General features: G+C 34.9%; 1 protein-coding gene and 1 long non-coding RNA gene across 7 annotated transcripts in view; one reads left to right on the top strand and one right to left on the bottom strand.

Moving 5' to 3' along the window:
• PARP8 (poly(ADP-ribose) polymerase family member 8) overlaps window positions 1-26,480 on the top strand; it is a 172,980-nt gene that overhangs the window by 75,724 nt on the left and 70,776 nt on the right. For all 6 annotated transcript variants that reach the window (XR_013378531.1, XR_013378532.1, XM_077896016.1 and 3 more), the window contains 4 exons: window positions 14,996-15,033; window positions 22,771-22,860; window positions 23,659-23,729; window positions 25,228-25,305. Coding sequence is in view for 4 of the 6 variants with exons in the window: in XM_077896016.1 (XP_077752142.1) it covers window positions 14,996-15,033; window positions 22,771-22,860; window positions 23,659-23,729; window positions 25,228-25,305 (277 nt within the window). In the remaining 2 variants the exon portion in view is untranslated. The remainder of the gene's footprint in view (window positions 1-14,995; window positions 15,034-22,770; window positions 22,861-23,658; window positions 23,730-25,227; window positions 25,306-26,480) is intronic.
• Window positions 2,274-5,810, bottom strand: LOC144312885 (uncharacterized). Its single transcript, XR_013378530.1, has 2 exons — window positions 5,729-5,810; window positions 2,274-2,863 (listed from the first exon to the last, which is right to left on the bottom strand). It is a non-coding gene; the product is annotated as an uncharacterized LOC144312885 (long non-coding RNA).

The following is a 26,480-nucleotide window of genomic DNA, read 5'->3' as shown; positions in this document are numbered from 1 at the left end:
CAGCAAAAAGCCCTATACAACAGTAAATACATATTTTAATAAAGATATGTAAATCCAAATTTTTAATAAAAACGAAGTCACAGTATTATTAGATTACAGTTTTATATCCCCTTAAGTGTCTGCAGACCTTCGTAATAGGTATACCATTATTTATTTAATCAATCTCTACTTGTGAACCTTTTAGTTACCTCTAACTTTCTTACAACCCAGAAATATTTTAAGTGAAGTCTATTGAATTTATAAACGTAATCATTTATCACCTACATTTCAGAATGGAAAGACATTCATTTGTCAACTCCAGAGCTTTTTTGCTTATGTTTGCATACTAAAGATGGTTCAAATAAGAATTGGTGGTACAGATATAACTTACCGAGATATTTATTCTTTACTGAAAAAAAAAAAATCAGTCGCAATGCCATGAACAGGAATAATTTGCATTATGATCCCTTGTTGTGGTTTGTTTGGGTTTTTTTGTTTTGTTGTTGTTGTTTTCTACAACTTAGCTTTTGACCTTGCAGGGTATAAAAATAGCTGAACTAATCAGAAGCTCCTTTACGATCAGAGAATCTCTGCAGGGTCCAGTGTTTCAGTGGAAGACATTCAGTATCTTTTTTGCTCATTTTTTGACAGTTTTTCTTAGAATCATAAGTAATTTACAAAGGCAATTCTTCATAAGAAAAAAAGCTGCAACAAGAATACTAATTGGCCATAGAGGCCTCCCTGAGTTTTGGAACTATAAGCCGTTGAGGTGATTGATAGAATTAATTTCTCTCCAGAAATTTTTATTAAAAACTTTGGATTGGATTCTTAAAAGCCTATTTTTTACTCCTCTAAGGCTAGGAAAACAAACCAAGAAATTCTCCAACACATTTCATCTTTTAGTACCTGTGTTATTGGGTAAATTTCTGTCTGGTTGAGGCATCTAATATTTGCTAAGATTCTGGTCCTCATTGAAAGAGACCTTTCTCACTGTCTTGTCACTTTGGGAGCCTATCAGCCAGGTTTCAGGCCAGTTTTCTTGGGGGAGATTTGTAAGCATAACTTACACATGTAAAGTCAATCCTTGTCCCTCAGTAGTTGTCATCCTTGATTAAATGAAAATAATTTTCAAATATGATTCTAGGGGTAGCTTTGGTTACACAATTGATTTGTCCAGTAATACTCTGATAAAAAGAGAGGGTAAATTCTTATTGAACCTATGAAAATAACTATATGGTCATGAAAAGTAAGGACACTCCTTAGTTTTTAAGTTCTGGAGCGATCAGTGAGAATCAGATGCTCTATTAAAATGTTTTGTTTCAGTTTGAAAAACCAGTGTCTACCAAATTGAAAGTTAGGTATAGCTTAAAAGGGAAAAAAAAAAAAAGGATGAAAGTCTTCCTCATACATCCATTAGAAAAAAGGTACTCATCCATTAATTCAGTCTTCTGTAATTCCTGTTTCATTGGATCTAGGGGTCAGCAGAGTCTACCCTATGAATTCTTCTTCCACAGGAAAAATCAAGTTTAGTGTTTAGTTTACACATATTTTCACAATTGGTATTATACTTGTAACTACTTTGTTAAACTGCCACCTTTCCTTTGCTAAAACATATTTGCCTAGCTCTTTTTGTGTTATATATTTGTTACTTTGAGGCTATCTTTTAGTTACATATTCACTGGCTTAAGAATGAATTGCATTTGTTAATTGAATATCTAGTAATCAATTAACTCTGTGGTCAAAATATGTCAGATTTAAATACAGTTCCCTTGTTTTCAAATAATTATACTTTCCACATTAATCTTGTGAGAACAAATCATTTTTCAAAAGCTTAATGAAGAGTGAAAGGCTAATTGATTGCAGTAAGCACTTAGAAATACTGTTCTAGGCTAAAAGTATTCCCACTCTTGTTGAGTTGCTGACTTCCCAAAAGGGTGTAGTCCAGAAACAAACATGAAGAGCAGTGGCTAGGACTAGTTTTCCAAATCCAACTTTATATACATATATACATATTGAAACAAAATAACGAAACAAATGCCTATCCTATGAAGGACTAAAAAAATCATTTAACTAGGAGGAAAAAAATATAACCTAAAGAAGATAACCTTATCTTTGACAAACAGAAAAAATCATAAGACCTGTGAACTTGCAACTTTTGTTGTGTAGTATCTAATTTATTACAATTGTTTTTAGGTCACAAGTTCTATAAATGTATGAATATTACTCAAGATCCTAAGTAAATCACTCAAGTATATACTTTGTAACAAAAATCATAAAATTAAATGAAGGCTATATGTCTATTAGTTTTAATAGCTTGTAGATGTTCACATAAAAACATCTCAAGTGGCTTACTAGGTCTGTGTACAAGTTAGGATGATTTTGGTTGTAACAAAAAGATATATTTTAGGCTGACTTAAAACAGCAAAAGGGGGGCGTCTGAGTGGTTCAATTGGTTGAGTGTTCGACTCTTGATTTTGGCTTAGGATCCTGGGATTGAGCCCCATGTCAGGCTTCTTCACTCATAGCTTGGAGTCTGCCTGTCTCTCTCCTTCTGCTCCTCTCCCTACTCAAACACTCTCTCTAAAATACATAAATAGATAAAATCTTAAAAACACAAACAACAAAAGGAAAGTTATTTGTTCCTTGAAAAGTTCATTGATAAGGAGATTTAGGTTTAATTTGATCAGGGCTCTGAGTCCACCTCTGAAATTTTCTAGGCTTTACCTTTCTCTGTTTACCATAGGTGTTAGAAGTCTACCAGCAGAAACTTACATTTGCTCAGCAATTTTCTCCCTGGGAGAAGAATTCTCTTCCTGAAAATCCATGGAAAATGGATAGTGAAGAGGTCCACTGCAGAATTATTTTGTATCTTCTCCTGGTTGAGCTATGGGAAAGGGGAGGGAGAGAGAAATATGTTCATCGATTGCCTCCTCTCATTACACAAGCTGCTTTCTTAGGCTTATCATCATCCCTGTAATCCTCTGGACAATACCAGGAAGTAGATGTTATCTCACTTCACAAATAAGCAGAAGGAGGTTAGCCAATTCTTTTTCTCAGGCTCACATGGCTTGTGGAGACATATTCTGAAGTCTGTGCTCTTCAGGCTATAAGCTAAATCATAGTTGTTAAATAATTTTGTGAGGAAGTTTATTCCAAGTTGGAAGGTCAAAGGATTTATCCACTTACTAATAAATATTCATTCCATAATTAGTTAACAGTATTCCTACTACATACTAGGTATATGGTAGTTTCTGGGAGGTTAAAGTGAAGAAAAGTGAAGTGCCTTCCAATGTTCTAGATTTAGTGGGGGAAGCAGATGTTAGTGTCATGCAAATGAGTGTAAAACTACACGTGGTAAGATTTGTCTGAAGTCTGGAGGGCTGATCACAAAGTTTCTGCCTAGGAGGTGACATTTGAGTTTAGAGCTGAAGAATGAGAATGAATTAACAAAGCAAGGAGTGAGAAGAAGGGAGGGCATTTCAGAGTGGGAACCTGGCATGTTGAAGTGAAGAGGTCCTTTTTGTTGGAACCCAGAGAGAACACAGGACAAGTTGGGGTTGAGACAAGTAGATAGACTAGATCCTGCAGGGTCTTCAGGTGGTATTAAGCATTGTGCTTGATATCCATAAGAAATTTTCTTGGAAAGAACTGATCTTATGTATCTTATGTATCTTAAGTATCTGAGAAGGTTGCCGAGATAATATCTTATTAGTATTTATTGCAGTTATCTCTGAGTATTTATAGTATTTTCTTAAAACATGTTTTCTTGCCTCAACAAAGCTTTACTTCATTTTTAGAATTATTTTATCATATTTCCAGTCCTGGCATGTTGTAGCAGCTTTAAACTTTTCATAACCATTTATAACTTGAACTTAGATTTAAAACAGTGAAGGTAAAGACATCTTCATTTTAATGAATATTTATCAAAAATACTTACCAAAAAGAGTGTTGAATTAGTTGCAAATCAAGCAAAGGAGAAAAGTCCAGACATTAAACTTTGGGGAGGAAATATGAAAGTAATATTTATATATAATTAATTTAATGTTGGTGACTTGGCATGTTCTATCCACTATTCAGGTCTTGTTGAAATTGCATTTGTGACCTCCCTTTTGTTTTTTTGGTTATAATGAAAGAATTAGAAACAGAACTTTGTTTAAATATGCAGTTGGCTCTTTCCTTTGACTAAGCAATATAAAAGAAAAATTTTGCTCATAACATATGGCATATTAATATCCTAAATAAAGCATGCATCTGGGTTACTAATCAAAGCTGGACTTAGGTCCTTTAAGTTCATCTCTGTTGAGAAGATGGTTTACTTAAAATTCTAAGCATTTGACCTTTAGTATAATATTTAAGCATGAAGTTGCTGACTCAGTCAATTCCCTAAAACTTACACAAATGAACACCATTACTTTAATCATCTTACATCACTTACTGAGCCTATAACTTTAAAAATTATCAAAATAAGCTTTGAAAGTAGAAACATATGTATTGAGTAACTTAATGTTTGTTTGGGCAAACATCTTCACCCTTTTACCTTTGTAAAGGGTAATATAAATTCTCCTCTATCAACAGTTTATTTCATTGGCAGGAAAAAAACATGTCTTTTCTTCTACAATGAGAGCCTAGTCCTCATGTCTTGATGTTGAGTTCTGTATAAGAAGGGCAGGGCAAGTGTATATACATGGTTGTCATTAGAGGCCTTGTCTAAAGCCTACATGCTCCTGGCATGGAATACAAGATGTCGAAACAAATCCCTGCTCAAACATTTTCTGTACCACTTCCCTGTTGTGTCTAGTAGGAGAACTGACATTCCTTCTATACTTTCAAGATAGGAGTAAAGATAGATTTCAAGATAGGTTAAGTAAGGACTTTCCTATATAATGCTCTCCTGACAAGTAAACTAGTAAACTAATGATCAGTTTGAAATGCAAACATTTCTACTTGTTTATATTGAAACTGTGATGCTTCCATTTTTTGGAGCATCTCCGAGATCTTCCCCTACATTGTGTCATTGAATTTCAGCTCATGCTGTCAAGACTGGCAATTATGCAAGAATCACCTTCAGTATGTAGATTTGAAAATGAGAAATACAGAGAATACATATGATCTGGGCATTTGGAACCCACTCTGTTCTGTATATCACAAAAAGCCTGCGAAGAGGATGTGATGTAAGAGCCCGACACTTACATGCATAGTGTATGGAGTCACAGGGGGACTTTTGGGTACCAACCAACATTTGCTGATTTTCATCATTTCAGCACTTGCTGAAGTAATATGTATTCCGTCAAGAGCTGTCATGGTATATCATCCAGTAATTTTGGGAAAAGATATGATTTGCTCATTTATTCAGAAACTATTTTTTGAGTGATAGGTTACTGTGTCAAAGCCCTGGGAATCTGAGGATGAAAAGGTTTTGTCTGTACTTTCAGTCTAGAGATGAAGGGGGACATAAGGGAAGAAGCACCCAAGTCTGCCTGGGTTGTTGGAGAAGTTTCATAAGGAAGTTGTCCTTAAGACTGAGTCTCGAAGGGAGAGGAGAGTGTTCTAGAAAACTAAGTCTATGTGTAAGAGTAATAATAATGATATTTATTAATGAAGCAGCTAATGTTTATTGAAAACTTTGGTGTACTTTGTTTCTTTTTTTTCTTCAAAGTGTTCTACATGTACTAACCTGTTTACTCCTCATAGCAAGCTTAGGAGAAAACTGCAAATACAAAACTGAGTTCAAAGAGTGGTAGTTACTTACCTAGCCCATAGTCATGAGAAGCCAGATTTCACATCCAGAGTCTGGGGCCATTTTCCTTTGTGTGAATAAAAAGACCTGTTTTAGAAATGGTAGAACTTGAAGTTGTTAGAAGTTCAGGCTCTGGGTATTTGGCAGGGTTTTGGCTGGTCCAATAGTCAGGGGTCAGATCGTGAAGAGCCTTGCAAGACATGCTAAAGAATTAGTATGAATTTTGTTGAATCAGTATCTATCTTTTTTTGGAAACAAGGTCTAGAGCTTATCTTCATCAGAATCACTTGGGGTGCTTTTTAGAAATGCACACTCCAGGTCCCTCCCTTCAAATAAACTAAATCAGAATTTCCCTGCTCCAGGGGGTACCTGGATGGCTCAGTGGTTGAGCGTTTGCTTTTGGCTGAGGTTGTGATCCTGGGGTCCTGAGATCGAGCCTACTTTTCCCTCTGCCTATGTCTCTGCCTCTCTCTGGGGTGTCCCTTGTGAATAAAAGAAGAAAAAAAGGAAGGAAGGAAGGAAGGAAGGAAGGAAGGAAGGAAGGAAGGAAGGAAGGAAGGAAAAGAAAGAAAGAAAAAGAAAGAAAGAAAGGAAAGGAAAGAAAAAGAAAAGAAAGAAAGAAAAAAGAAAAGAAAGAAAGAAGAAAGAAAGAAAGAAAGAAAGAAAGAAAGAAAGAATTTCCCTGTTTAAGAAAGTGGCCAAGTGTCTTGCACTGATATGGTCAAATAAAAAGTAGATCACAGTTCCTAACAGCAGGTGCTGCTATCATTTGCCCCAAATTTCTTGGCATTTAATTTGTTGAGTTGAAAATTAATGTAAAGAAGGCAATGAGTTCTGTTTTGTATGAGTTGGGTTTAAGTTGCTTGAAGAATATCCTACTGAAATGTGGGGAGCAGAAAAAGCTGCCTACTTGGTTTGGAGTTCGGGAATTTTGAGCCTTGTGCTCATGGCTGGTAGGAGACTCATGGATACAATTGAGATTACTCATGTGAAAAAAATAGAGCAGTCAGCATAACTGGAAAGCATTGAAATATGAAAACAGCATGAAATGTGAAATATCAAAAGTCAAGAGCCAAGAAAGGGGGGGTTTCATAATGTCTTTGTTTTTATTAAATGCATCTGAGAATTTGTGTAAGAAAAGGAGTAGGAAAAAAAAAAAAACTGCTATTGTGAAGAAGCAGAATTTTGGTGGGCTACTCAACCTGGTAGAAGCCAGGTTGGAATATGCACATGCATGTGGGCAGGTAGTAAAAAAGGCTTAGATAACTTTTTGCAAAAACTTGATTTTAAGAAGGAAAGTGGAGTGATAAATAGAAAAGGTTACAAGGTAAGGAGAGAGCTTAAACATTATTAGTTTTCCTCCTTTTTATTTTATGCCTTCATAAAGATCGGAAAAAATAGATACAAAAAAAAAAAGTTCTCTTTTACCCAATAAACAAGAGATAACAAATGTTGAAATTTGTCATTATTTTTCAAGGCACCCTTCTATTAAATATTTGTAGTCAATATTTACATATTTTTAATGAAAATATGTTGCAGCTGTCTGAATTTTCACATGTACCTTAATGTATCAGAAACACTTATCTAATTACAATATTATTTTATATTACTTTTTCACAGTTGCCTGGTGTTACATGTGTATATATAATAGTTTATATAATCCTACTATTGGCATTTTTGCTTTTCTGGCTACTTCTTCATTTTAATAATCCTAACAATATCTTTGTGAGTAAATCTTTTCACACTTCCATAATTAGAAATTTTTTTATTAATTCCAAATTGTAGGACAAGGTCCCAAATGGAGCCTTCATTTATAGCATCTATAAATCAAATAGATGGATTAGTCTTAAATGAAAGAACAGACATTTCCATCTTTTTGGGTACAAGGAGAAAAGTATTAGCTTATAGGTGGTTGGAGGGAGAAATAAATGAGAAAATCCCTAGAAGGAGTAGCCATATAACAATCTATTTTATCTCAATGTGGTTAGTTGAAACGGCAAGGTAAGTTAGAAAGTTGTGAAGGTTTGAAAAAGGTACCAGGAACAAGACACAGAAAGGAGTATGAGGGCTTACTGAGCAAAGTTGTGCAGAACTGCCGTGGGTTACCACATGACTGCAGTGGTTCCAAGATGCCTTGGTTCCACTCTCCTCTCCAGCAGCATTCAGAGTCCAGATGTAGGGAGTTGAGAATGCCAGACTTGACTTATCTATGGTTTGGTGGTTCTAGTTCTGGTAGGTAGTCTGTGGGCAAAATAGGGGTACAAGATGAAGGAGTTGAAATGGTGAGGAGAGAGCAGTTAGGTCTCTTCAGTCACATAAAGAAGGAAATGAAGCTGAAAGGTAGACTATACAGAGCACAAAGAAAGCATGGAGGATTGGTGGGTGTCAGTAGGAATAAAGGAGTGAGGGCTGAAAAGTTAAAAATTGTGGTAAAAAGTGGGACGCTGGGTTGAGATTTTAGGAGAGCAATTATGCTTCAAGCCAAGGTCCAAGGTGTAGCCATGAATTTGGTGAGCTAAAATTAAGGGAAGATGAGGTCATGGAACCATATGTAGCTTAGCGTTGTCCATATGGATGTGGGTGATGTGAGGATTTTTAAGTAAAGAGGAAGAGAGTGCCCTAGAAGTTCCTAATCCTGGATAAATGACAAAATAATTGGTAGCTGATCATGGTAAATGATGAGGGTGCTATTGCTGGTTGACCTGGGCATTTAGAAAATGTTTATGGAGGATAAAAATGATAAAGTGATAAAGAATATTTTGGGAAGTAAATGGCATCAAAGGCATCAAAATAGCAATTGTGAGCTTCTAGCGTGCCAAGTCACCTTCTAGCTTGAGATGCAAGAGTTGGTTGTGGAGATGGATAGCCAGACAGTGTCTTTTTTCACCTTGTACCACTGAATGTTGAGGAGGAGGTACCAGAGTGAATTTTCTTCTGGTAAGTTCCCAGGGAGCCTGGGAAGGGGGAGGGAACAGATATCCTCAGGTCTAAGCTGTTGTCTTGCAAGAGAACATACAGAGTTAAGGCCTATACTCATAAGCACTGTAGCTAAGGTGGAGGACTGCTGGCCAAGATCTGCAATTTTTTGTTGGTTTCTGCATTTTGCTTTTTCTCATATAAATTTTAAAAGCGACCTAATTGGGAAAGGAAAGATCCATAAGGATTGGTTTATCAGATAAATTGTTTTAGAGAGTATAAGACACAATGAAATACTGGGTTTTGCTTGCTCTGTCAAACCCCCCAGATGTAGATGAAAAAATATGAGCTCAGAACCCAGCAGTCTTGAGTTTGAGGTAAGAAACATTTTGGGGCTCACTTGTAAAATACAGCTACTGAATCCAGTATCTCCAAGAGGTCTAAATCTAAAACAATTTCATCTTCAGATCTGAGTCCCCTATTATTTCAAAACTGCCTGTTTTCCTCAGCTCCCTACTATTCTTAAAGAATTTTCTTAGATTTGTGAACTCTGGAACTAGATCTAAACTCCTACCTGTTCATAATTCTTCGCAGGCATTTTAGAAGAAATAAGATGGTAATGGAGTGAGTGGTGAGTGTAGGTATAAGAATGACCTTAGGAATGCTTTTTAATTACAGGAGCAAACAAACATAGAAACAAAGTACAGAATTAGGTAGGTAGTGAACACCTGAGTCCCCGCCCCAGGATCTCCTTCAGAGGCTCTTGGCAGTGGACAGAGATCTTTGATAGGGTCAGTTGTTTTCTGAAGAATAAGAGCTGGAAGCAGCCATTTGTATTTAAGAAATGATTGAGGTTGTAGAAGTGATTTATAGATTCTGATCTTAAATGTGTATATTAAGAACCCAGTACTATGCAGCATATACCAAACACACAGTGACCGACCGAGTTCCTCTGACAAAGCACCTCAGTAGAATTGTCATTTAGCCTAGTCTAAAAGTTTGAAGGCATTGTTTCCTGAATTAGAATTCGGAGCTTGCTCCAGGTTTCTATTCCTTCTCCAGTTCACCTTCTTTCTTGTTCACTTCCTCATGATAATTTTGCCTGCTTTAGTATGTACAGTACATGCTAACCTTTCTCCTACATCTATTGAAGCTTGCTTCTTTGCCTCTCCCCGCCCCCAGCCCTGCCTATTAAGTCCTTTAGCTTAATCATCCATGTCTGCTTGTACTAGATTGTTTCCCTAAGAACTCTGTAAGCCACAGAGTGAAACTGATTTGGATTTTACAGCCCTGGTGATTTTCCTTCTGGTGTACTACCAAGAAAATGCTATATAGCACAGGACCTGATGAGTCATTTTTGTAAGGCTTTTGCTTTCTATTTTGTATTTGAAAAATTAGGTATGATCATGAACATGGAAATGTCTCCTAATATCATGAGGATAATACAATCATAAAATAAAATCAGTGTTAGTTTTGGTCTCTGATAAATGTATTATATTGTGATTTTGAGTAAATTGAGTCCCCCAAAAAACATTTATTCCTGTAAAATGTCAATTTTGTAAATTCTCATTGCTTCTGTTGGAAGCTGACTAGAATTACTAGGCACCTGCTGCTCTGAGTCTGGTGTTGTTCTGGGGACCTTACACCTGTTAAACCATTAACTCATCACAGCAGGCTATACTGTAGATCTGGATTCTCCCATTTTACTGAAGAGATTGAAGCTGAGTGCGCTGAGGTAACTTTTCTTATGCCACTCAGCTAGTAAGGCTCAAAGCTGGAATTTGATCTCTGTTTGTGTGGCTCTGACTACATCAGGCTCCCTAATTGGAGATAGACATAGGAACGTATTAAGGCTTCCTTTTGTATTTAGACATTCATTTGGGTAAGATATGAAGCCAACTCCTATTGGTTGAGATGGTAGGGTGTTGGGAATCAATTCAGCTTAGTACTGAGTGTAATCTCTGGCAAGATCCCAGGCTTCTGTCACATAGTACTGCCAGATGAAGGGTTGCCTTGATCATCAATAATTTCATTTCTACACAGTATTGTTCCATCGTCTAACGGGATGACTTGTGGGAAAATAAATTCATTGAAGTTATAGTGTGTATTTCCCCCTGCTTATCTGAAGCATCACTGGCATGCTTATTTTATCTTCTAATTCTTGGCATTTGATTCAGGGCCATGATTTCCAAAGCTGGTCTCTTGGCTGAACTCCAACATCTGCCGTTTGTTCCTGTCTTCTCCACGCACCCCCACCAGTTACATACCTCTCCACTGATAGTTGCTCATATTTTGCTTCTATAGTAGCTTCTGAATCCAATCTCCCTCCTCTTTAGCCTATCCTAAATATTGCGAATCATAACGACTTTTTTCCACATTACTAACTTGCCTCAAAATACTGTTGTGCTTCATGTCATACTCTGTGATTCCATTTATATAGTATTCTTGAAATGTCAAAATTATAGAGTTGGAGAACTGATTAGTGGCTGCTTAGGGTTAAGGATATTGGTTTGAGGGTTAAGGATATTGGTTTGAAGGGAGATAGGTTTGATTCTAACAAGCATGGCATGAGGGAAATCCTTGAATGATCAAATAGTTCTGTATCTTGATGTACGGTAGTGAGTACATATGATAAAATAACACAGAGCTAAACCCAAACTTAACCTAATGTCAATTTCCTGCTTTTGATATTGTACAATAGGTATATAACCTGGATAAAGGCTACATGGGACCTCTCTGCTATCTGTGCACTTAATGGGATTCTATAATTATATGAAAATAAAAAGTAAACAAAAATAGCATTGTGCTTTAAAATGCTAAAGTTGCTATGTCTGTCATATTCATTGCTATATTCTTTGTTTCCTCCCGAATTAATCATACAAAATCATCTCCTGATTTTTTTCTAAGTTGACATTAACACAATGTTTGTCTTTGATCAGGTTACCAAGAAATTGTTAATTAAACAATTAAATATGCTTTATGAAAGAACAGTGTATCATTACTTGGTCTCATTACTAGCCATCTTGTTTTCCTGCTCACTTCCTTATTCATTCTTGTCTTTGTGTAATCTCTTTCCATGCATTTAAGAAGCATGCCAGGGGTTTGATTGGTGGAGCCCTGGAGACTTGGGCTTGCCTAGAGCTGTTGCATTGCCTGTGACTACAGTCATTTAGCCAAAAATCCCGTCACAAATTCTAAAAGGCGATGGCTCTTTGAGGACTTAAGAGTTAGTGTTATAAGAGTCAGATGAGCCAGGAAACCCAGGATATGAACTATGGTGAATCACAATCATCCATCCGTTCACATTTACTAGACTAGTTTTATAACGCAGTATATGATCTTTCTTGGTGAACATTCCGTCCTGGAAAGAAAAAGATATCCTGCAGTTATAGGGTTTTTTTGTTTGTTTGTTTTAAATATTTTATTTATTTATTCATGAGAGACACACAGAGGCAGAGACATAGGCAGAGGGAGAAGCAGGCTCCTCTCAGGGAGCCTGATGCAGGACTTGATCCCTGGACCCCGGGATCTCACCCTGAGTGGAAGGCAGACGCTCAACCGCTGAGCCACCAAGGCATTCCTGCAGTTACAGTTTTTTAAATGAAAATCTGTTTGAGACCTTCTATGTCTTTAATGATTTTAGAAGGGTCTAGATCTATTATTGTGATTGTGCAGTTGTCCAGTTCTGTCAGTTTTTTTTTTGAAGCTCTATTAGGTGCATACACATTTATGACCCTTATGCTTTCATCCTGATGAATTGACCCTTTGTCAGTGATCTCTTTGTATCTTTGCCTTGAAGTCTTTGTTATTTATTTAAACACTTGAATCTTATGCTTACCGTTTGCATGGTATAACTTTTCCTTCCTTTACTTTCAGTCTGTGCCTTTATATTTAATGTGAATCTCTTAAAGACAGCATAGAATTAGATCTTGCCTTTTTTTTTTTTTTAATCGATTCTGGCTATTTTTGCTTTTTATTCAGTATAATTCATCCATTAGCATTAAATGCAATCCTTGCTACAATTAGATTCAGGCACCATTTAGTATTTGTTTTTTATTTGTCCCTTCTGTGTTTTGTTCCTCTGTTCTTGCCTTCTTTGGGATTAAATGTTCCAAAATGATTTCAGAATTCCACTTGCATTTATCTATTGTTTTTTCTTTATTTTCTGCTTTTCTAGGGATTACAGTATATTCTTAATTTTTCTTAGAGTTATTGTTTGGGGTTAGTATTATAACATTTTATATAAGATATAAGAACCTTGAAACTGTATATTGCCATTTAGTCCCTCCCTGACATTATGCTATAATTGTCATGTCATGTGTATTACATTTACATATTTTATTTTAAAAATCCCACAGTGAAGGGTTAGAATTTTTACTTTAAACAGTCATATATTTTTAAAACATTAAGAGAAAAATAGTCTTTTATATTAACAATTTCTGGTGCTCTTCATTTCTTCTGGATATTTGATTTTCTGATATCATTTACCTGGAGAAATGTGTTTGGATTTTTTTTTTTTTTTTTGTATTTTTAGTTTGCTGGGACAAATATTGACAATTGTGTCTTTATTTGTAAGTCTTTAAATTTATTTTTGTAAAGACCTATGGCCCGGATATAGAATTCTGGGTTCACATTTGTCAGCCCTCCTTCCCCTCCCCAGCTCATTACTGTCCCCTGTCCTCCATGGTTTCTTAATAAAACATTGATTCTTATTTCCTGTATGGAATGTGTTGAGTTTTTTTCTTCTTTTAAAAATGTTTCCTAAAAAAAAATAAAAAATAAATAAAAATAAAAATAAAAATGTTTCCTTATATTTTATTTGGTTTTCAGCAGTTTGATGGTGTGCACCTGGATATAGCTTTTTTTTTTAATATTTTATTTATTGCTGAGAAACACAGAGAGAAGCAGAGACATAGACAGAGGGAGAAGCAGGTTCCTCACAGAGAGCCCAATGTGGGACTCAATCCCCAAACCGGGATCATGCCCCGAGCCAAAGGCAGACACACCCTCAATCGCTGAGCCACCTAGGTGCCCCTGGATGCAGCTTTCTTTGCACATACCCTCTTTGGGTTTTTCTGGGCTTCTTAAGTCTGAACATTGGTCTTTCATCCAAAGTGGGAAATTTTCATTTCTTTCTTTCCTACATTTTTCTCTCTTTCTTCGCCTCCTGAAGCTTTAATAATACAAACCTGTGCTCTTTTGTTAGTGTCCCACAAGACCCTGCTGATCTGTTTCTTCTTTATATTGGATTTTCCTTTTTGCTTCCTTAAACATATTTGTAATAACTGTTTTAACACCATTGTAGGCTAATTGCATCACTTGGGTCAAATTTTCTCTTGAATATAGGTTAGATTTTCCTGCTTGTTCGTATGTCAAGTAATTTGGGTTTTATTGAATTTTCTTTGTGAATGATACTTTGCATAGGCTCTATTCTGTATGTTCCTTCAAAGAGAATTGATTTTTTTTTGTCTTAACAAGCAGTTAATTTGGCTGAACTTAAAACTAAATTTTGACTTTTCTTTGGCAAGTGTCAGTTCCACTGATCTATTCAGAAAGCTAATATTGAATATGTGCTGTGTGTCATGCACTAAAATAGGTGACTATGCTAAAAATAAAAATAGACATGGACTCTAACCTCAAGGGACTTACAGTCTAGCTGACAGAGATAGGAAAGTGAACAAATAAGCATGATAACTTTCTGTACGTCACTGAGATAATACCTGGAGGCAGTAGGGTTACTGAGAAAGGAGTTGTGAAATAGTTAAAATACAATTTAAAAATTATTTTTAAAGCAACTCAATCCTTCTGAGAATAGGATATAATTTATTTATTATATGTCATGATGATGAGAAATTGGCTGATGAATAACTAATTAGTTACACTGTCATCCTTTTGTTAATTCTTTGAAGAAAAGGACATGTTTCAAAAGCACATATTGTGGGGAAGCAGTATTAAAAATAAATGTTTAAATTCTGAACTGCCATAAAAAGTAGGAGGAATACTTTGGTAAAAAAAAAAAAAAAGCTTGATTTGATAAAATCATCTAAACAAACAATACAAATGATCATAGACTAGGGAATATTAGATATTGCTGAGTTTTTAAAGTCCGAGCTATATGAAAAGTACCACTGTTGGGAGAAAGATATTTCAAAGACCATTTGTACTCATGGAAAATATATCTTAAAAACCCCTAAGTTTCATATGTCAAAAAGCAAGGCAAAGAGGTTGTTTGTTTATACTTATACCTGTACTTATATCTGAAAAAATGAATGGGTAATGTGAGTTTGGTTTTTATTTTATAAAAAACATTTACCTTAGCAGTAATTTGAGCCTTTTTTTTCTCTTTTTTCCCTGTTTTAACAGTGTATCCTATTCAGTACATGTATCTGAAGATTACCCAGGTATGCTTTTCTTCTTTCTATTTTTATTACAAATACTTGTGTCATGATGTCTTTGAATAGTTTTTTCTTCTGGAGATGGAAAATGTATATAAATATATCTAGGAGTGAAACGTTGGCAAAAGACTTGAAGATCTAGGAGAATTCTTCATTTGGTTGCCTGTGAAATACATGTCTTACCCTGAGATGCAGTCCAGAATCAAAATAGTTTCCCGATGAAAAGTCATTGACTTGAGCCCATGTGATAGGTTCAGCCTGTATATATTTATCACATTACAGGTAAAACAAATTCTCTGAACTGGTTTAGTTGTTGGATTTGGAACATCATTTAGCTCTTCATGACATAAATAACAATAGGTAAGAATAACAACTAAAATAATAGCTGAAAATAGTAATAGCTAAAAATGGGCCTGTCTTCATTTTTCTAAGTAGTATAATTAAACAATTCTCATAATAATTCCTATGAGATTGTTACCATAACATCATCATTTTACTCATGAACGATGATACATCTAGTAAGAGGAAGAGCTGGGACTTGAACCCAGTAGTCCAGAGCTGATGAACTGTACCACTGGACTAGACTAGGTATCTTGTGCATGCACAGCTATTCTCACTGTATCGGTCTCCTGAAATATATAACTAGGCCCACAAACACTTGTCCCTAGAAGACAGAGTGTGAGAACACTGCAGATCCATCTTTCTGTAAATCAAAAATTCTTCCTCTAGGCCATGGTCAGTCCTGTTTTCTAGACACATGTCATCTCATAGAGCCCCGGCTGCAGATGCCAACATGTTAGTCATGGCAATTTGAAGATACAAACAAGATGTTCCTCTTTAGTATTTTCCTCACATGTGATATCTATAATTTTATCTTGAATAAGAGCATTAAGTATTGTAGAATTAGTGCAGAAAAAAATATAACTTGTTTAGTTTACATCAGAGATAAGAGTATAATGCAGGAATCTATTGTTTATCATATCTCGTGGCAAAGAACAGCAAGGTTTAACTGCCAATATTTCATATATACTACTCCAGTATTCTGAGTTCATAAAATCATATGGTCACCAAACTACCTATTGCGGTCTGCCAGTGTCATAAATTGAAATAAATTCTTATTTAAAATCTAGCCATTTTATTCACATACTCTGCATGATTTGGATCATATTTTTCTATGTAAAATGACTAGATTGCTATAAGTAACTTTGATTATTTGTACTTTTAGTATTTTAAAAAATAATTAGTTCATAAGGTAGTATGAAGGTGTAAAACGTATTTCTTTAGCATTTAGGCTAGTATTTTTTGTGGCAGTTTGTATCATGCATATAATTTTTTTTAAGATTTTATTCATTTATCCATGAGAGACAGACGGAGAGAGAGAGAGAGAGAGAGAGAGAGAGAGAGATAGAGAGAGAGAGAGGCAGAGACACAGGCAGAGGGAGAAGCAGGCTTCATGCAGGGAGCCCGACATGGGACTCGATCCCGGGTCTCCAGGATCACACCCTGGGCCTAAGGTGGCGCTAAACCGCTGAGCCACCCGGGCTGCCCCCATATAATTTTTTATACGATCAAATGTTACATTTCAAAATAATTTTGTAGGGGCACCTGGGTGGCTCAGTCTGGTAAGTCTGCTTTTGGCTCAAGTCATGATCCTGGAGTCTTGGGATAAAGCTCCGTGTAGGGCTCCCTACTCAAAGGAGAATCTGCTTTTCCGTCTCCCTCTGCCCCTCAACCTGCTCATGCTCTTTCTCTTTCTCACTCTCTCTCAAATAAATAAATAAATCTTTTTAAAAAGTACCATGGTTAACATTTAAAAAAATAAAAATAAAAATGAAAGTAATTTTATAAATCAAAAACTTCCTTATAATTATTTTACCATGATTGCCATATGTGTTAAACATAGTTTTCTTTAAGACTATTGTGCAGTTTTACAAGAGGAGTTACTCATTATTAAAGAGATACTTATTTTTTAATAGTGTAAAAAGCATTCTAGGCAGATTTCATTGGAAGAAGCACGACAAAATATTTTTGAAGAAGAATTTTTGTGGATGATTTTGCAGTCAGCTCTCTCCATTATGATATACTATGTTTTTGATGCTGAACGTTTGCTAAGTATGTTAGGAAAATAAGTTAACCTCTCTAGTTTTTAACTATTATAATTATTGTGCTTCTCATCTTAGGCAGCTCCTAGAGATGTCAATCATGAAAGAACTTTAAGTCAGGGTGATAGAAATAATGCCACAAATAAAAACTCACCTCAGAGACAGTTAAGTGAATTGTTCTTGTAGCACAGGAAATAGGGCTGAAAGATGCCTTTAATAAACCAAGTGAACCAGATGTTTTGCTCCCTCTTGTGGCCAAGAGGTATCATTGACTTTTTCTTGCCTTGCAGGAGGGAGACCCTCTTGGAAATGCAATATACAAAACTTAAAACTAAAACACTGGTTATATCATGTGTGCTTTTTATAAAACAAATTCCCATTATGGAGAAAGTCTGTAGCAAATTTGCCATATAATTTCATTTCTAAAAATAAAGGAAGTGTAAATAAAACACAAGTATGGGTGAGAGAGATTAGTGCATTTCGGGGTAGAATTTTGGATTGGTTGCTGGAACCAGTGCACTGTGTGCCAAGTATTTTCATATACATAATTGAATTGACTCTAAATACCAGCCTGTGTATAGGCAGAACAGAGGCTTTCATGACATTTTATACTTGAAGAAATATGTCAAGAGAGGTTAAATGGTATTTCCCAAGGACATGTAGTTTGATGGCAAAACTGTCTGTAATCTGGTTCTGATTTCTATCACTTCTAGGAGAAAAGTAGTGGTAGTATTTTTATGGAGCTTTCTTCAAAGTGAATATTACCATGGTAATATTTCCCTCTTATTAAATTTTAATCTACATTTAGTTGTACTAACCAGTTCAGTTAATACACTTGATTTCTCAGGTAGATAATATTGTATAAAAATTATTTGTTTGCTCTTCCTTTCCAATATTCATCCTTGTGTTTTTTTTCTCCCATTACACTGCTAGAGCCTCCAGAATAATTTTTAATAATTGATATGAAAGTTGGCAGCTTTGTCCTTTTTTCCAGAATTAGTGAGCACAGTTCCATCTGCTTTCAGGAAACTGCTTTTCTCATTTACCAAGCCTTTTTAAAATTTCATTGTAAAGAATGAGTATAAAGTCTTTATTAAATTCTTGTTTAACATCTGTTGAGGTATCATATGTGCTTTCCCCTTTGACAAGAAGGTGACAAGTTATTTTATTAGCAGGTATGTTAATGTTCATCTGTAAGATACATTTTGTCATATACTTTGTCATTAAAGACTTGACATTATACCTACCTACTTGGCATTCGACAGAACATGCAAGCAAATCTCTGAGCCTAGTATCTTTTTAGGGATGGTTCTGGGATTAATAATTGTTATTTTTCTGCTCTGTTTATTATCTGTTCTGATTTTCTATCTCTTAGGCATGTTTAAGCATGTGTTCTTCTTGAAATCTTACTATGTTGGTGAAATGTGCAACTTTTTCAGCAAAAAGTTGTGTATAGTTTTCAATATACATCTGAAAACCTACTGCACCTCTGTGGCGATTTCTCCTTTCTCATTTCTGTTGTTTTATATTTGTTCTTGCCTTTTTTCCACCTTTGATTTTTCTTCCCCAGAGTTTTACCCATTGTAAAATCCTTTCAAACAAGTAGTCTTTTTACTTCATTTTTAATTTCTTTTTATTTATTTATTTATTTATTTATTTATTTATTTATTTATTTATGATAGTCACAGAGAGAGAAAGAGAGAGAGGCAGAGACATAGGCAGAGGGAGAAGCAGGCTCCATGCACCGGAAGCCCGATGTGGGATTCGATCCCGGGTCTCCAGGATCGCGCCCTGGGCCAAAGGCAGGCACCAAACTGCTGCGCCACCCAGGGATCCCCCATTTTTAATTTCTAAATGCAGTAATCATGATAGTACTTTTGTTAATTCCTTCTGCTAATGTTCCTTAGTCTTTTTTTTTCTCCTACTTTTCCTGGATTATATGGTTGAGTGATTAGTTCATCATCCACAGTTGAAAATTTGGAACTTTCTGTGCCCTATGGAAACATATGAGCATAATCCTTCAAATTCGGGATTATGTCACCCTGTTTATCTCCTTAGGAACGGATTTATCATTTTACAATTTTAATCTGTTAAGTAACTTGTGCAATCTATTGAAATTCATCATAGTTTGGTTTTCGTGAACAAAGAGATTCTTAATTGAGCCTTAGGTATTCCTTAAATAACATGTATATAAATGCAATGCTAAATGATATGTTGGCTCTTTAAAATAAAGTGAAGAAATAGAACAGCCTTCTGGTTTACTTGTACTTCCTTATGTCATTTATACTGTAGACAGATTCTTGCTTTTTGAAGGTAACTATATATTACAAGTCACAGATAATTGGCTCTGCTATAATAGAACAGCAGAGTTTTTTCTCATTAGTTCCCACCTTTAATTAGTAGGCTTACCTACTGGTGGGTGTGAATTCTCTCATAGCTTTTATATGTTTTACAACATACTGCAACTGTCGAATGACAATTTTTTAATATTAAAAAAGCATAGCAAACATCGATGTTCGGATTCAGACAGTTTCACCACTTACAGTCATGTTAATTTTAATTATGTAAATAATTTGGGCAAATTGCTTAATTTCTCTGAGCCTTGGTATCCCTATCTTTTTTTTTTTTTTTTATCCCTATCTTTAAAATAGGAATAATAATTGATTGGCTTGAAGGTTGACATGCAGTACATGAATATTAATATTTAACATTCAGGGGAGAAATCCAGATTATATTATAAAACCAGTATAATTACTTAAGTTACGTAGTGATGAATAATGGGGTGACTTGGCCTAAATTATGTTGCATACTAAATGGGATGAAAATAATAGTTTAAGAGATAGTTTTTCATAGCTTTCCACCCATCTCTCCCCAGTTGTCCATGGAGGCTCCCGTAATGCTTGCGTAGTCTGGTAGGGCGGAAAAGAGAAAATATTCGTACTGTTAACAGCCTTTAATAAAGATCCTTAGGTCATCTACAAAACTTACACATTAAAAACCTAACTGTCCCCAGAAGTTTCAAAAAAAGAAAAAAATTGGCATCCCTGGAGTCAAGTGGTAGGATTCCAAAGAAGGAATTTGAGTTTGAAAACATTCTATTCTGTCACTGACTCATTCTGTTACCTTAAATGCATTCTTATCCTTTATATGGCCTACTTTCTCATGTCTAAACAAAGATGATGTTATTATTACAGATGTCAAAATAGTTTGAGGGAGGTTTGGAAATGGTTATTTAAACAACAAGAAGAAAAGAAAACATAGAATTCATTCATACAGCTGGGACGATCCTCAAAGCGCATCAGCAAATCTCCCATTTTTAGAACTAAGCTGACCGTGGCTTAGTTAAAAGCGTTCATTAGCTAGTTGATAGTTGGGTCTAGATTTTATGTGCTTTGTCCACATTCCTACATTTGTATTCTTTGCTTGGGTATACTTCTTTGATCTGGCCTATTATGTTGTAATGATGATTTTATAGATGATGTCTTGAAACCTGAAAACATTTTGGGTCCGGTAAATTAAGCCAGAAACAGAAATTGAAAGTGTTCTAATGTCTAAATACAGAACAAAACACAAACTGGTAGAAAATCTCTTAGAAAATGATGTTTGCATAATCCTGTCTTCCTGCATTATGCAACATGTATTCACCAAATTATATTCTCTTGAATCAAAGCTGACTGCCTTTCAGTATCAACCCCACATAAACCATTTGATCCTTTAAATTGCATTATTCAGTTTCCTGTTTGCATAAACAGGAAGTCCTAATTTAATGCTCACCTCTTGAAGCTGTAGTAAAAAACCTCCTTGTCCCATGACACTGAAATATGCATGATACTGTGTCCACTTTATGGATTTTTCTGGATCTCCCCTTGTAGTTGGTGGTCAGCGATTACTTCTGTTGCTTCAGTCCACACTTCTAATACTCCTCTTCTCCGTAAATTTGCTTAATGGAATCCATTGTGCACAGGGACAGTCTAATTCAGTTGATTCAGTAGCACAGTACTTGGAATCAGTAAGACTCTGAATGTGGGTTTAAGAAATTTAAAAACTAGCTTTAATAGAGGGATTTTGACCCCCTACCACAGAGTATTTGGTTACTGACAAAAGAGACTCCAGATAAAAGGTCAAAGTCTCAGTCAGTATGATGAGACAATAATTAAAACAAGTTTATAGGGATCCCTGGGTGGCGCAGCGGTTTGGCGCCTGCCTTTGGCCCAGGGCGCGATCCTGGAGACCCGGGATCGAATCCCACGTCGGGCTCCCGGTGCATGGAGCCTGCTTCTCTCTCTGCCTGTGTCTCTGCCTCTCTCTCTCTCTCTCTCTCTCTCTCTCTCTCTGTGTGTGACTATCATAAATAAATAAAAAAAAATTTTAAAACAAGTTTATATTAAATCTACTTCTTAATCTGTGGTCCCGCTTGATAAACAAAATCTCACACCTTCCTTGATGCTATTTGAAAAAATAAGGCAAAATTTGCAATTAAAGTAATGAGGCGAACTTGTTTTGTTTCAAATCTAATCCACATTATTGTCCTCTTACTTTCCAGAATAACTGTGAAAGCCTTATGTCTGTTGAGCATCTTTTGTGGCTATGCCATGACTATGTATCACTCACACTGACTCACTACTGTAGGTCTAAAAACAGTGCAGATGTTTCTTTGGAAATAAAGTAATGACTTTGATATTTATCAATTAAGAATCATGTTCTCAATGTACTGACACAATATTATGAAAACTTGGCTCAAGATCTTTTATCATGTATTTAGACAGTTGTCAGAATACTCATTTCCTTTTGCTGAAACTGATACAGGTTTCTATTATTTGTTGGGAATATTTTACACTTTTTATTTTTATATTTTATACAACATTGATAAGAGTATTATAGGACCATTATTAATGAACTGGTGAAGTTTTTGTTAAACAGATCTCTCACGGATGCCCTGTAATCCTCAATGAACAAAGTAGAATAAATGGCTTTGTGTTGTATTACCATATACATGAAGGGTCTGTATTTATTAGGGAAAAGTCCTAAATTTATAAATATGCTTTTCAATGAAAACAAATAATTAATAAAAATATTAAGTAAGCTGTGGAATAAATATTCTATGAATTCAACTTGTATAGTACTATTTAATGAAATTCATGGAAGAAGAGTTGTGAGACTTTATCAATTTAAAAATGTATCTTAAAGTAATATGGAGGCATGACTTTCAACAAAAGCTTTAGTTCAAAATTTTTAATGACTTGATATTGAATTTGTTGCAGCAAAGTTTCTTGTTTAGCTTTCTTCTTCCAATCACTAACCTGCTTCTATTAGCAGATACTGATAATGGGAAGGACCTGTTCAGTGAGTTGAGGCAACCAGTTGCATCCAAATGATCTGTTGTCACATGGGATCTTAGAGATATATTTGGGTAATAATTTCTATCCAAAGTGTCTAAGCATCTTTAAAGAGGCCATTTAAAATTAAGTCACACATAAATCTGAAGTATACATAATTTTTTCTGAGATTTAAAGACACAGTAACTTGAAAAAATATACCCTTTATCAAAAAATGAAGTTATATCCACATCACTTCTACCACTCGTGAAGCACATGCTACTACTCTGATTACTGTGCCTTTAATTGTCAGTATTTCTTTGCAGATAATACATATGTGTCAAGTTCAGAAAATGATGAAGATGTATTAGTTACCACAGAGCCAATTCCAATAATTTTTCATCGAATAGCAACAGGTAATATGAATACACTATTTTTTAAAATTCTGGGTTAATATTTTCTTGACTGTAGGTAACGCTTTTGTTTGTTTGTTTCTTTTAGCTCATGTAACAGATATTTATCTTTGGAATCTATAAATCTGGTTCCCCATATAAATTTTCTATTTAATTTCTGTTTGCTTTTATACAGTTTTTTAAACACAGAAATTTACAGTACTTTAAAAAAAGTCCTGTTTAAATGCATTATGTTGATATTTGCTCTTATGAAAATATCCCATACATAATGGCACTTCTAGACAAACTGAATATTTAAAAAGTTTACTCAGAGGAGACAAACTGTAAGAGGCTCTCTTAATCATAGGAAACAAACTGAGGATCGATAGAGGGTGGTTGGGGGGATGAGGTAACTGGATGATGGGACATTAGGGAGGGCATGGGAAGTAATGAGCATTGGGTATTACATAAGACTGATGAATCACTGACCGCTACCATGGAAACAAATAATATATTATATATTAATTAATTGAATTAAAAATAAATAAAAATAAAAAGTTTACTTGGGGCAGTGTAGATCCCATGAAATATATAGTGAGAGCTGAAGGAGTCTGTATAAGTGGCACTTTAGTTTGACCATATTTTTATAGGCAGTGAAAGACTTGTATATCACATAACTTCCCAACATAATATAATTTCAAAATATTCCTTAATTTTCTTGCAAAAGGAGAATCACCTGAGGGGTGTTTTTATACTGAAACTTATGAATGTTTGGTAAATAGGATACTGAAAGTGAAATGATGTTTTGTAACTTTCTTTCAGAATTAAGGAAGACAAATGACATTAACTGTTGCTTATCCATAAAATCCAAATTACAGAAGGAAAATGGAGAGGTATGGAAATTACATTTCATATTTTATATGTATTCAAAGCAGCATAGGTATATATTAAATTTACCTTGCATTCGTAGTTAATATCATTGTTATTGAGGTTAAGATCACATATGAAACACAAGCTCATGACTGAGAGACTTAATATGTGGGAAGGGTAGTGACCTAGAATTAACTCTGAGAAGGAAGCTCCCTTTAAAATAATAGATAGAATGTCTGGTTTAAACCTAAATCAAGTACATATGAAGTTTAATTTATTCTCTGTTTGTCTGTCAAGTAATGTAGTTGACTGAGGAGCACTTATGTAACTTACAGTTCTAACAACTATATGTGGTTATCCATAGTTTTGATGGGACCCTTAACATTTCATTTGTAAAAAGTGATCTTGTTAGTGAAGGTAGCAAAGAGTATGGGTATGTAGTCTTATCATTATTGGCCAATGTTAAAACAACAAACTCATACCCCTTCCTCACCTTTAAAAAGTTTGCTTCAATCAGTCAATAAATACTAAGATGTGAAACAAACAAAATGAGTGCAACAGGACTAACAATTATTTACTGTTAAAACTATGCACCCAGTACAACCCTCCCTTCTAGTGTTGTATCACTATTCTTCTTTATCCACAACGAGAACCACCGATCTAGCAATACTGCAGCTAAAACCAAAAACTTCTCATTTTATAAAATCCAAATCCCCTTTTGTAGGTTTTTCTTTTTCTGTAAGAACTTGAAATTTGTTCTAGAAATTAAGGGATGCTTCCAAAATGTTGGATTAATAGATTCCTGTGTCAAATGGAATTTGCCTTTCTCCTAATTATTTTAACAGAGCCAGGGAGAGGAATATCATCATTAGTTACTTTAGATGAGTTTTTGTTGTTTGCACTTTAGACACATAACAGATGTGGTTCAGTTCATTAGAAACTCAAACTTACAGTTCAAGCATATTTAATTAAATATCCTTTTGGAATCTAAAAGCAAATAACTTCTATATGCAAGAAGTTCTCTTCCTAATGTAATTCATATTTATTTTCATAATTTGATTTTTATATTATTGGAGTTGGAGTGCCTTTTATTTCATACCATTGTGTAGAATTGGCAGTGGAAGTGAGAATAGTCAGGGATAAATGCTGAGGAACTTTTAAATAAAAATTGAATCAGTATGAACTTGTCAGATGTTTTATCAGAACAAAGCCAAAGTTGTAATTGATTATACATGGTTTTATACCTATATCAAATGGTTAATTTTGCAAGATAAAATCAATGAAATATAACTTTTATAAAAGATATCCATAGCGCTTAATACACTGGCAAGCCTGTCTCTTACTACCTTTTGTTTTTGGCTTGTAACTGCACCCAAAATGTTTCTTATATAAAATGTTTTTTTATATAAAAGTCATTTTATATAAAATGACTTACCTATTATGGCCATTTGCAACTTTATTTTCAAAAGAAGGCAAGATAGTTTGACCATTAAAACTTTCTTCTTATTCTATTATTTTAAGGAGTCAAGACAAAATAGTACAGTGGAAGAAGATTCTGAAGGTGATAATGATTCTGAAGAATTTTATTATGGAGGACAGGTGAGCACATAAGGTCCTCCAGCTATCCACTCTCAGAGTTAGCAATAGCTGCCATGTATGTCCTAGTGGAATCCTGTGCTTGACTGAGAGACCTGTATATTAATTCTGATACTAACTTGGAAATCTGTACAATTTCTGTTTATTTATATATATAAATATATATTCAGAAATTAAGATTGCTTTTGCAATTCTTTGTCATCACTCACATTGAACTAACTTCATTACAGAGATTTTGAGGACAGCATTTTATTATGTTTTTGACTTTTACATTTTTTAAGCATATTGGGGTCAGCCACTGTTTTGAAAAGATGACACTTCTAACAAAAGCATGGATAGTTAGTTTTAAATAGAACCTGATTAACCTTTATAAAAACTGATAGTCCCTAACTACTGAGCATCTTCAATATTTGTATTCATTGTCTTCTCCTTACATTGAGGTAAAGTGTTTGTTGAAGAATCGTGGTGAAGAAATATCATAATTTTTATATATGAAAATGGCATAGCCATATGTGCATGTATATAAAAGAATTCACTGTTTTTCCATGACAATGTTAGAATTATAAAGTGTGCAGTTGATTTTAGGATATGGCTGTATAAGGCATCTTGTTCTGTTTCTATAAACTTCTTGATCAAATATGTTTTGTGACTTGTATAGTATAATGGGAAGGTGGTAGGTTAAAGTGGTGCTTTTTTTGGTTGCTGTTGTTAGAAAGAGAGAAGAGAGAGAGTGGGAGGGGGCAAAGAGGGAGAGAGAGGATCTCAAGCACAGAGCCCAACACGTGGCCCCATCTCATGACCCTGAGATCATGACCTGAGTCGAAATAAAAAGTTTGACACTTAATCAACTGAGTGAGCCAGGTAACCCTAAAGTGGTGCTTTAAAGCCAAAATTGTCATTATGTGGAAGAATGTAAGTCGGTTTACTTCTTTGGAATGAAAAATCACTAATTAGTCAATCACATATAAGCAAGGCAGTAGAGGTATGGACATACAAATAAAAGTGGGCTACTTCTCTCCAAGAATGCCTTTCTAGCCATGGTGATGCTAATGATTGTCTAACCAGTGTTGCACTTTAACATGAGGCAAAATAATCCTTCCAGTTTTGATTTTTGTTTACACAGCTAATATTTGCAGAGGGGAAGTGAATGCTTTTTTTTTTTCAGTCTAGGTATTCAG

The sequence above is a fragment of the Canis aureus genome, chromosome 4 (genome assembly GCF_053574225.1).
Source record: "Canis aureus isolate CA01 chromosome 4, VMU_Caureus_v.1.0, whole genome shotgun sequence".
Taxonomy (NCBI): Eukaryota; Metazoa; Chordata; class Mammalia; order Carnivora; family Canidae; genus Canis; species Canis aureus.
This window is presented reverse-complemented; position numbering and strand designations above follow the sequence as displayed.